The sequence below is a fragment of the Cupressus sempervirens genome, chromosome 5, assembly GCF_028749045.1.
Source record: "Cupressus sempervirens isolate cs-2001-9-10 chromosome 5, ASM2874904v1, whole genome shotgun sequence".
Taxonomy (NCBI): domain Eukaryota; kingdom Viridiplantae; phylum Streptophyta; class Pinopsida; order Cupressales; family Cupressaceae; genus Cupressus; species Cupressus sempervirens.
Window position 1 is genome coordinate 819,317,850 of NC_143122.1, and position 12,200 is coordinate 819,330,049.

At 35.8% G+C, this 12,200-nt stretch overlaps 1 protein-coding gene across 1 annotated transcript in view; it reads left to right on the forward strand.

Moving 5' to 3' along the window:
- The first annotated feature begins 398 nt into the window (after window positions 1–398).
- The window catches only part of LOC149558416 (uncharacterized), a 30,310-nt gene continuing 18,508 nt past the window's right edge, over window positions 399–12,200 (forward strand). The window contains exons 1-3 of the mRNA XM_089832658.1: window positions 399–605; window positions 2,898–2,940; window positions 3,123–3,202. Coding sequence (XP_089688784.1) covers window positions 597–605; window positions 2,898–2,940; window positions 3,123–3,202 — 132 coding nt within the window. The 5' untranslated portion in view covers window positions 399–596. The remainder of the gene's footprint in view (window positions 606–2,897; window positions 2,941–3,122; window positions 3,203–12,200) is intronic.

Below are 12,200 nucleotides of genomic sequence, written 5' to 3' on the forward strand. Positions count from 1 at the left end.
TAAGTTCAAGGTTAAATCTATGTATTTTGTAATAACACAAATCAATATCACATCAATAAGTTTGATCTAAAATAATGAATAGTTTGTAAAGAAGAATACTCATGAAAATAAAATACAATAAAATCATAAATCAAAATTTACATCAAATTTATCACTTATAAATCTATTATTGTTGTGATAAGCATAACATAAAACATATTATATCGAAATAAACCCATACCAACAAAATAAAATTAATCATATCAAATTATTAAACTATTATTATTATTACGTTAAGTTGTAACAACCCCTCCACCCTAACCCAAGAAAAATGTTCCTACTGAAAGGAACCCAAATTCCTTTTCCTTCTAGGGCTTTATTGTGTTCTACAACCTAGGCCGTCGCTGTGATTAGCCCTTGGATTTGTTTGGAGGTCCTCGAACATAGTCGATAACTATCCCCGAGTGTTCTCCCAAACCCTACAAAACCCTTCCTACCACCGACCGCTTACCAAGTTGATCGAAGTGAGTAGATATTCCGTGGATTGCATTAGGGTTGCGACAGGTTTTTTTCCCGTGGGAAGCATCTCATTTCCTCAGCCTTTCTGCAATCAAACAATGGCCGATGTAAGAAAATTCTTCTGCTCTTCTAACCTTGATATTTTAAGTGAATATTTATGGGTAGCTTTTTACCGTTATAGATTTCTTTTCTAATTTGTATGTCCTGTTTGTTATTTTTGTTTTCCGAATCGAGGTTACGGATTTCGTCTGTTGGGTGTTTGATTTTTGGTTATCAGTTGGCTGCATTTTCTGAACCCTAAGCTCAACGCTAAAAACCCGCACGAAAACCATTAGTTGTTTCTCAGTCTATGGAAAAGTTTGATGGGAAGACTACATTGTTGGGTTTTTTTTTAAAGCCATATTTAGCTTTGAAATGTGGGAAGCGTTTTCATTAAAAAAAAGGAAAAAAAAACTTGTTTGATTTTTGGTTATCAGTTGGCTGCATTTTCTGAACCCTAAGCTCAACGCTAAAAACCCGCACGAAAACCATTAGTTGTTTCTCAGTCTATGGATAAGTTTGATTGGAAGACTACATTGTTGGGTTTTTTTTAAAGCTATATTTAGCTTTGAAATGTGGGAAGCGTTTTTCATGAAAGAAGAAGAAGAAGAAACTTTATTTTGCTTAAAAGTTGATGCAAGGATTAATAGGAAGATTGTATTACAAAATTTATTTGAATCAACTCTTCGTTATAAGGATTGTTTGAAAAGTTTATGAGTTCATGCGTGGGATTCTGTACTTTGCACTTTATCCGGACTACCGTTAAGATTTAAAAAGTGGCCTGTAAACCTTATCACAAGAACTGCTCATGAGGAGAAGTGAGTAATCAACTATGCAATTCTGGTTGTCAACATGGACACATTTAAGGATATATGGGAGTTTTTGGGGAAGGTTTGAGAGTACCCTTTGCTAAATCTTAAGAGTGCGACCTTAGCTCAATCCACGCAAGGAAATCCTTCAGTCTATGTATGTTAAGGTGGGTCAACCCCCTTTGTGGGTATACAGGAGTGAGACTGTTAGCAGTTTCATTCCTCCCACTGTTAGATGTAGCCCGATGATCACTATATTGCCTGTGGACGGTGATCAGTGTTGGACAATGACACTCATGGGGCCAAAATAAACAAGCCCACCTGGACACTACATGTTATTAAAGGCCTTCTTACAACTTTATCAAAGAGTGATCAAAGAAGACCAAATAAAGTAAACAAGAATAAAAACGTTAAGCCTAGGTCATGCTACATTACAGTTGTTCTACAACCTCACCCATGAATGGTCAAATGAAAGCGATCTACTACTTGTCATCCATTCAGGTTGAATTAAGATTCCGAGTCAGTTGTATGGCATTGCAAGTAACCTGCAAACAAAACTCAAATATTGTTCCATCACATTGCTGGTGGTCTAAAATCTCACCCAAGAATGTTTGAAGAAAAGGGTTCTATTTGCCACTCTTTCAGGTCAAAATGAAAATCCAACCCTTTTATGCATTGCATTGGAGGTATCCTGCAGCTTCATCCAAGTTAACTTTTACTGCCTTCTAGTATCGCCTTGGATGTTAAATTGGTTATTGTAACTTGAGGCTACCCTTGAATTATAATTTTATCCTGCCTAAAGCAATATTCAGTTAAACAGTTAATGATAGCTGAGAAAGATACTTTTTATGTTTGGGGTAGATGCTTATTAGTGCAATATGGTGTGGGGATGGATGCTGTAGCTGGTTAGAAGTTAGAAACCATTGTGTTGGTGTGTCAAGGCTTGATTTGCTTAAAGCCTGGTCATAATGCTAAAATATGCAAGCAAGCTTTTTGAACATTGATATGAAGAATTCCCTTTGCTGAGATGGGAGTGGAGGGACCTTGGGTTTCATACAGATTTCCCACATGGAGATTCTTGTATGCACAGCTATGCAAGAATTAGCTCCACCTTCTGAAATCTCATTCAACATTTGTATGACAAGTAATTTTCCAGATTATGGCAATATAATCCAATGCATGTGGAGGGACTGTGCAATACCCAATGCATGTGGAGGGACTATGCAATACATACAGATTTGCAACAATGGGATTATTGTATGCACTGCAGAAGAATGGGTTTTACCTTTTAAACTGTACTTCAATATTTGTATGACATGAGTAATTCTTCAGTTTATGGCATTATAATTCAATGTATGTGAAAAAGTTGTAGTTAATTCTGTTACATAACCATTGAAATCACAAAAGGATGAAGGGAAATCTATTGCATTTGTCTTTATTTTTGTGAAATGTCTTTAAATATCAATGTTATCCATTTGAAGTGATTTTTGTTGATCAACAATTTTGTTTTCCTGATCATGATGATGATACACAAAAATGGAATTTTTGCAGACAAAAGCCAACAAAACAGATGATGGTTCTGGTCAAAATTCAGGTGTGCTATTGACTAAAGATCAAGAGTGCTTTGTTTGATTAATGTGTTTTTTAAATATTCAATAGTGCTTTGGATTATCAGTATTTGGGATACTTTTTTGCTAATTGTTCCGAAGCAGATAAAATGCAATGGTATCTATTTGTACTGCTTGAGTCATTTCTAATATGATTGTTGCCTTGTAGGTCAAGGGACAAGAGTAAAAGGGTCGGAAGTGTTTGTTGGTGGTCTGGCACGCTCTGTAACTGAAAAGATGCTTCGAGAGGTCTGTTTCTTTTCTGAAAAGCATAGATTGTGTCTAGGAATCCATTACAGTGAGGTCGCTTAATATGTATCTAGACTCTAAAGGTAAGTAAATGGATGTTTTGCTTGAAGTAATAAAGAGGTTGTAGAAAGTAAACTCTTTAGGGTCCGTTTGGTACCTGGAAGATGACAGGAATTGACTTTTTCAAAATCTGGATTTGAAATTTTTTGCGTTTGTTTCAATATTGGCAAAATGGAATTAGCATACCGGACTTCCAATTTTGCTTCAAAACCAGGTTTTCCACTTTCCTACTTGCAAGTAGGAATTGAAAATCAAAACCTGGGTATGTTTTTTAAGGAGTGTAAAAACAATAGATTGGACTACTTTTTTGAAATTTTTCTTCAACTCTAAGCTTACGCTTAAAAATGTGTCTTCACATGCATCTTCCTTGTGAAACAAAGTTTAAGTAAAATCCCAAAAATCGGAATGAAGATTTGCAAAACCTTGATTTGGCTAAACCAAGGTTTGTAGAAATCCTGGTCTTTAAATTCCATGAACCAAACGGACCCTTAGAGTATATAGCTTCTAAAGCTGGTGAATTGGTGATTAATGTAATTAAGTGATTTTACAACTGAATCTTAAAATTTGGAGACATTCATTCTCCTCTTCTTTGCTTGTTATTGCTAACAAATCTCGTCATTGAAGTCATTTATCAATCTGTGAAAGCAGGCCAATTAATTTTATTTCCTCAGGAGTTAAGTGGGTAGGCCAATTTATTGTATATGATTCCCATGTACCCATTGGGAAGTTTTGGACATTGTCCATGACTCTGGCTATTTTCTTAAGTCTTTTTTCTTTGTACACAAGGTGTTCAGATGTGGTAGTAATGTATGCTAAATTTTGAGTTCTTAATGGTCATATATTTTGTCTTTTGTTAATTATCTGCTTGATGTGGAATCATTATGATAGGCATTGTATTCTTCATCTATCAAAAAGGGATACCCATGCCTTCATAGACACATATTACCGCTATACAAATTTTAAATGCATTAATTCTTTGAAAGGGTTGCCTATTGCAACCACAATAATCAGAATTTCAGCATCATATTTTAATCACAGTGAACCTTACTGAAAAAAGTTGCCAGCCTGAAGCAAAATCAGTAAGCTAGGTAGATCCTCTTAAATTCATAATTGAAGGAATTTTTCTATGTTAGATTACTCTGACCCTATGGATGCCTACAATTAGTTAGAATTTAATTTTTATTTATCTTGTGGTTTTGCAGACATTTGTGTTTAGAATGATGTCCTAAATATTGAGTTCTTTATGGCAATAAATTTGGTCATTTGTTAACTATCTGCTTGACGGGGAATCATTGTATTCTTTATCTATTAAAAAGGGACATCTATCCGCATAGACATGTAAATTACTGCTGTATGGACTTTTAATGCCAAATTCTTTATCCATCGAAAAAGGGACATCTATATCTGTGTAGGCATGTATATTACTGCTGTACGAATTTTTAATTCCAAATTCTTTAAAAGGATTGCCTATTGCAACCACAATAACCAAAAACCTTTTTTCAGCTTCATAATTTTATTGCAGTAAATCTTTCTGAATAAAGTTGCCACACAGAAGTAAAATTGGTAAGCTAAGTAGAACCTTTTAACCCCAAAATTGAAAGAATTTTTCTAAGTTAGATCGCTCTAGCCCTAGGGGTCCATACAATTAGAAAGTATTTTTTGTTTATCTTGCATATTGCAACCTTTGTGTTCAGAATGATGCATTGAATTTTTATTGGAAGGTTTCTTTTGGAAAGCTAAGTCACCATGTTCATGTTTGTGTTTGTGTTCAAGATTAGTGATGACAAAATTCTGAATTATTATACAGTATTAACATTTGGGTAAATATTTGTGATGTGTCTGACTAATATAAATCTGCACTTTTTGAAAAAGTTTTATAATTAATAATTACAACTGCAAAATATTAAATTTTAACCATTTTTTAGTTATATTGCTACCTTAGGGGTAATGCCCTAAATATCATAAAATGAAAACATCACATAGAGTTGGATTAGACGGATCATACCACCACCAAGTTCACAGATCCTCTCCAGTTAAGAAGCTGGAAAACATTCCTCATTTTCATGCAGGAAGCTATTGAGGTCCATGTTGGTTTTTAAATTTCCCTTCCCAAGGGGAATCGACACCTCACTTGACTTTTCTACACTCAATCTCCAGATTAAAAATGGCTGCAAGTTCCCTAGGATGGGGTTTTGTTTGCACCATATGAAAATTTTCCAAAATGGCTTCATAGTGTTGCCCAACTACAAGCCTTTTTGCAAGACTGATCCTTTCTATGCGGTGCCCTAACACCTATATGATAGGAGTGAACAGTTGGGAGGAAATTTCTCCATCACAAACAATGGTATGTTGTTGTCCCCATATGTTCTTCACCAGTACTTCAGTCATGTTTTCTTCGGCCAGTGGGTCTTACAAGCACCAGAATCACTTCTCAATTTTGTCATTCTTCTGCCTTGCACCTACAAACAACACTAAAAGGTTTTTTTTCCATGGTGTCTGTTATATACTTGTTGTTTAAATCATATTGAAGGATTTCAATTGATTATGTAAAATCCCTTTCTTTTGTTCAAATGTAAATAGTCTCTTAGCTTTCTCTCCATCTAATATTGTCATTTGATGTTTTACATTCACTAGTTCTGCGATAGAATCCAGGGAACCAAATCTGTTCTAAATTTCTCAAAAAGCATGCTTGCTGCCTGCTCCTTTCATAAGAGTGTTTGAATTTCTATACATCCGCCACTTTATTTGGCACCAAGAGCTCTATTTTGAATTTGTGCAGTTTGTATACCGATTCCCTTATTTTCTTTGACTTGGGTTACTTTGCCCTATGTTACTCATGGGATTTTCTTTTCGGCGTCTGATACTTCCCTTAACAATCATCCCTGGATTGTAGTTTTCCTTTTTTAGCAAACAGGTTGTTTAGGCATGAAGAATGTAAATAGGAGTGTAAATAACCTTTTCCTTTTCCACCTCAAATTTTTGTTTGCATTTGTCAATTGTATTTTTCTTGTGATACCCTTTAATGGCTCCATGAACAATGGCATTCCTAAGTATTTAGATGGGTGTTTTTCTCCAGTGAATCCCAAAATGGTTTTAATTTTGTGTTGAGTTCTTTTGGGGATATTGAATACGAAGAAACTTGATTTGCTTTCATTTTTCTTGTCCTAATATTTCTGTTTAGTCATTAGAACTTGTTTGATTCTATTTGCTTTTGTGATAGTGGTGGATACATGTAGAAGGGGTGTCATCAACAAACATTTTGTGTGAAGTGTCGGAAATTGTGAATTATCCTACCTTCGTCCTAGAGTCTTAATTCTTTTTGCCTATGAATTTTGCTACTACGTGCCTCTGCCATAATAATAATAAAAATGATTTGAGGTGATAGATCCTCTTGTCTTAAAGCTTTTGCTCCTTGAAAAGAACCATGTGGGGTTCCATTTATAATTATTGAATATCTAGGGATGGATATGCGGCTGAAATTTAGGTTATGCTATCATTACAAAAACCAAAGTTTCTCACAATTTGCATCAGAGAGCCACATTACCTTGTTGTATGCTGTGTTGATGTCCAATTCGAGAATCACATCTTTTATGTTTGCCTTTTGGTTTGAATGAACAACTTCATGGACTGCATATGTAATGTTTCTTCTTTGTACGAAGCTGCTTTATGCTCTGATATTATTCCAGGTAAGATGATTTTGAGTCTGCCTGCCATTACTTTTGAGATGTTTTTATTATTGGTGTTACATAGTGAAATGGGTCTGAATTTTGCATATGTTTTCACTTCTGATTTGTTGAGGATAATTGCTATATTTGTTGTATTTATGTCCTCAAGCATACTTGTCTTTCTCCTAGATTCTTCCAGTGAATGCTATATATCTTTCCCCATAATGCCCTAGCAGATTTAGAAGAGAAGGGTTGGGAAATCGTGGGGTGCAGGAGCTTTTTTCAAATGCAAACAAGTGTAGTTTATTTAGCTTCCTCTAATGTGATTGGATCAATGAGAAATTTGATATCATATGCTATTGGATGTTTTGGGTAAATTTATTGCGGAGTTTGTCTACTTCACCTTGTCCTTCAAGTAGATTTCGGAAGAATTCTACGACTTTTTGTATCTGGTTGGGATTATTTGTGGCAATTTGTGTTATTTTGTTTTGAATTTATCTCATTTTTGATGTGTTATGAGAGAATTGTGTTCAACTCCATGTAGCTATTCCTCTTGTGATTTTGGTCTCCAATAGTTTTCTCCCTATTCCAATATATCTCTGTATTTAGTCATAAGTGTTTTCTCCTTCTCGAGTTCCATCTGTGCCATTGCCTATCTATTTTTTTTGCTTTAGAAATGTTACCAATTACTGTTACTTTTTATTTTTATTTAACTCTCATAAGTCTCGTATGAAAAATGTATATTTACTCCTGTTTCCGTTCTTGGTTTCTCCTAATGTTAATTGAGATTTGTCTTTAATTCTTGATGTTGCAGCCTCATATGTTTGAATTTAAATTGTGAATTTGGACATAAGTTGTGCTTTGAGATATCTAATTCTATGGGGCTTGATATATAAATTTTTGATAGGTAACATTACAGTTTTGTATTGATTTTAAAAAAGAGGATTTACAATATATTGCCATGTGCATAATTTGGCCAAAATCCTTATACACTTGTATCTACCCAACCCCCTAGCAATACATAAGTGTTTGAACATACAATAAGAACAAAAAATCGGGCATAAACACCCTACCATAAGTACCAAAAGCCCAAACCAACTAAACCACCAAAAAGTAACATTCTGGTGCCCAAGGAACTAACACCGTCCTCCTTCATCAACCACTTGTAGCTAATCTTTGAACCATCGAGCCACCTCCTCCCATGTGAAGGTTGGAGTGGATCAATCATCTTGCATGGACCTCGGCCTTGGCTTCCCTTGCGGAGTGGCAACTTGGTGACGCTTGTTGTTGCTTGCTCTTGCCTCTTTTGTCAAGGAAATGTCCACCCACATGCCTTGCACTGTGGATTCTCCCCCTCCCTTTTGGTTCTTCTTCACTATTTGATGTCGTAGGGGCTGTCTTGGAGCTAAAATTGTGTGGTGTAGCCTTCATGAAACCACACCTATCCTTAGCCGACACCTAAATCTTCACCTCAAGGAAATCCACTATTTTTTGCCATCCTTTCTCTACCTATGGGGCATGCACCCCTTTTGGGCTTGCAGAAGGCTAGACGACCAAGGGTTGTAAAGAAGTTTCCCTAGCCCCAATCAAATGCCACGACTCTTGTCCCATCTCCAATCCCACGCTCAACACAACGCATTGCACTATTTCTTCCAACCCCTACAGCCATTGCGGGTTGACACAAGCTGCCACAACCTTGCAAACTTCCTCCTTGGAATCACCCACCACCAGTGCCAACGCCACGAAAAGTGAAGCCACATCTAGATTAGAGTGTTGCTTCCAGTAAGAGTCTAAGCACTCTACTCCGTACATTTGCTGTATGCCCTCCAAGAATTCTTGATCATCGAACATGAAGATATTCTTCGCCTGCCAGACTGTAATTTTCCCTTCATAAGTTTGACTTTGATTCTCAAATCCGAGCGCAAAATTTGCCTCCATTTTTGGCTTCCTTGTAAAAACTCTGTGGAGTACCCTGTTTTTTCTCCTCAAATTCACTTGCTTCGAACACTCTGAAGCAAGTTCTTGTGGGGGTGTCAATAAATTTTTTCATTCTCTTACATGTGCTAGAAAATGTGATCTCAAGAATCGTAATTTTATGAATCCCATCGGGGGGATGGAATCATGATGAAATATGTACTTCCAAAATGATAAACAAGAACACCTTATTTTTTTGATTTGGCCTCTTCATTGTTTCTTCCTCTTTTTAATCTGATTCAAGAAGTGTAAGGTCTTCGAATATTTCATTTTGCATCTCCAAAGCTGCATTTGCACCCATATTGGCCAGCTTATCCACCACCTTGTTTGCTTCTCTGTAAACATGGGAAACCTTAAAGCCTTCAAACAACATTAACATGCCTCTAATCTGCTGAATGTATTTGTCAAGATGACATGCTTCCAGCTTCCCTTTCTTTATACCATTAGCGATAATCTCAGAGTCCCCTTCAATATGGATTCTTTGGATATCCAATTAAGCCCCTAATACTAGAGCCTCATTTGCCACGACACACTCTGCCACCTTATTTGTGCTATCACTCAGTCTCTTGGCCACAAAAGCAAGAATGTTGCCTTTATGATCTCTCGCTACACAACCACACCCAGATACTCCTGGATTACCCTTGGTAACACCATCAAAGTTTATTTTAAGCCATCCTTCCTTTGGTTGTGTCCAAAACATCTTATCCCTTTTTAGATTAGGATTATCCCTACCAAGCCCATTAACGGGTCATGAGGCTTGATATATTACGGATGATGAAAACATTAGATTGTTTAAGCCTTTGTTTTGTTAGCTGAAAATGTCTGAATTGTTCTGCTATACAAGTAAACGATTCCTATTATTTCAAATGAAGTTTCCATTGGATAGGGGGTAGTTGATCAGCTTGTTTTTTGTGGTAAAGTTTTGAATGCCTTTCTGTACTCGAGTGATTTGACTTGCTCCTATTTATTAGGTCTGATTTAATATGGCATTATAAATGTCACCCACCATATAATTTTCTTCAAGGGATGAGAGAGTTGACTGTCACATAACTTGTTTTTGTCTTGTGTTTTAATTGGCTTTTATATATTGACAATGATGAATTAGAGGGAAGTGTGGAAACTTTAAGCTTATTTCATTTGTTAATTTAGTGTAGAATTAATGGCATCCATTTTTTTTTGTTTTGGTTTCCAATATAATTTCCTATTCTTCTTGATGCCGTATTGGCTTCCACAAATTGCCCTTTCGAATGTTTGCAATTTTTTATATTTTTTCTATTAGTTTTGTTTCTTGTGGTAGATGGATTGTCTTTTGTGAGGGGGCGTTAGAAGCCTTGATGGTCGATTTTAGAATATTCAATTATATTGCTTCCCAAGGGAGGGCATTTCTTCCTTGTGTCCAGATCTGAGTAGATAGGTTTTAATTGAAACAAAACTCTGTTAAAACATGAATGCAGTCCAAAACCTTACACACAATCATGCAAGAAAAATCCATCAAATAAATCAAGGGGAAACTAGGTACAACTAGGGTAAGGTTTCAAACTGTCCAGATAAAAAAATAGCTTTTGTGCTGTATGGGCTTACTGATCCTCTGCCCATGATGGCCCCTGCTACCACCTCTGCTTCCATGTTAACTGCATGTAATTCTCAAGCATTTGTCAGAACTACCTATGTTTGCAATCCAGCTCTGCTGTCACTGCTTCTTCATCGGAAGCTTCCTCATCCTCTTCCTCGGGCACTTTTTGTATGTTTGCAGGGTAGGGGGTCCTGGAATTCCAGAACACATTTGTCACCTTTAAAAGTTTAAACTCACGGAGAAAAACCTTTCTATGCTTATTTTATTCAGGCAACAGTTGTTAGCACATAATGGACTTTCCAGGACAGGACATCAACTTAACCCAAGTAGGGGTTTGAGACCAGCAAGTTGCAGGAATGAGCTGTAAGAATCTTTTCCAGATTAGATACAATAAGTATAGAGAAGACATTTTACCAAAAGGGTGCTGGATATGCATCCTTTCCTTTTGTTTCCTTCATTGTTCATTGATAACAGTCCAGAAGGAATCAAGGATTCTGACATATTGAGATCATTGACCAGTATGTAGTTGCCTCCTTTGTTTGCTACTATTCATATGGCATAATTAAAATCTTAGAAAGGAATAAAATTATCCTTCAAAACCTTATAATTTCTCAGATGTGGAAATGAAGCGCCTTATTATCAGCCATGGGAAGCTTGGTTCCCATAACTACATAAAATTTTCTTCCACATTCAGAAATCCTCATTAATTTGAACTGAATGCCTCTTGGGTGAGGTACATTGGCCAACCACACAAATATTTATTTGGATTTTCTGCTTTTAAGGTGGAGATAAAACAAGCTGCATCAGTAGATTAGATTTGCTTGTTTCCTTGGACATGTTAAGGTATATGATCGCTGCAAACGTAATAATACTACCATTATTTCTTTGTGTCCCAAGTACAGATTTGAATGATAGATAAATATGAGTAGGGGAGACACGTCTCTATGGTAAATTGCAAGTTAATCACCATTAAACTATATGTATATATATACATTAAATAAATAAATAAATAAATAAATCAATATATTTGAGTTTGTCTAATTTATGATTAACCACTTGCAATAATGTTTAGCTAATAATCGTAGAAGGATTATCTTTAGATCAATTCAATCCGACTGAAGCTACAACATTAATAGGACAAATGCCCATTTTTGATAAGTTTCGTTAGATATTGTAGAGGTGTTAAAATTCATAAGTATGTCAGATATTCTAGAGGTTCCAATAATCAGTATTAGTCCAATTAAAAATACTGCAAATGATACTTGTTTTTTCAGAATAAATGGTATCTACCATTTTTATCTGGGTCCAGCTAAGTACTGTTGCATGCAAACCCTAGAAGCACATGACAGAAGTTCAAATTTAGCATTTAGGGCTCTTATATCATATGGGACTATGGGTAGCCCTATTAAGGGAACCCAAGAGAAACTATTTAAAAAAAAGTTTAACAACATCAAAGTAACAATGCGGAAGCAATAAGAAAAAAAAACCAAAGTCGAAAAGGCACTCATCCAAACCAACATCACATACCAACATGCAAACCTTAGAAGCACATGACAGAGGTTCAAATTTAGCATTTAGGGCTCTAATATCATATGGGACTGTGGGTAACCCCGCTAAGGGAACCCAAGAGAAACTATTAAATTTTTTTTTTTAAACAATATTAAAGTAACAATGCAGAAGCAATAAGGAAAAATAACCAAAGTCGAAAAGGCACTCATCCAAACCA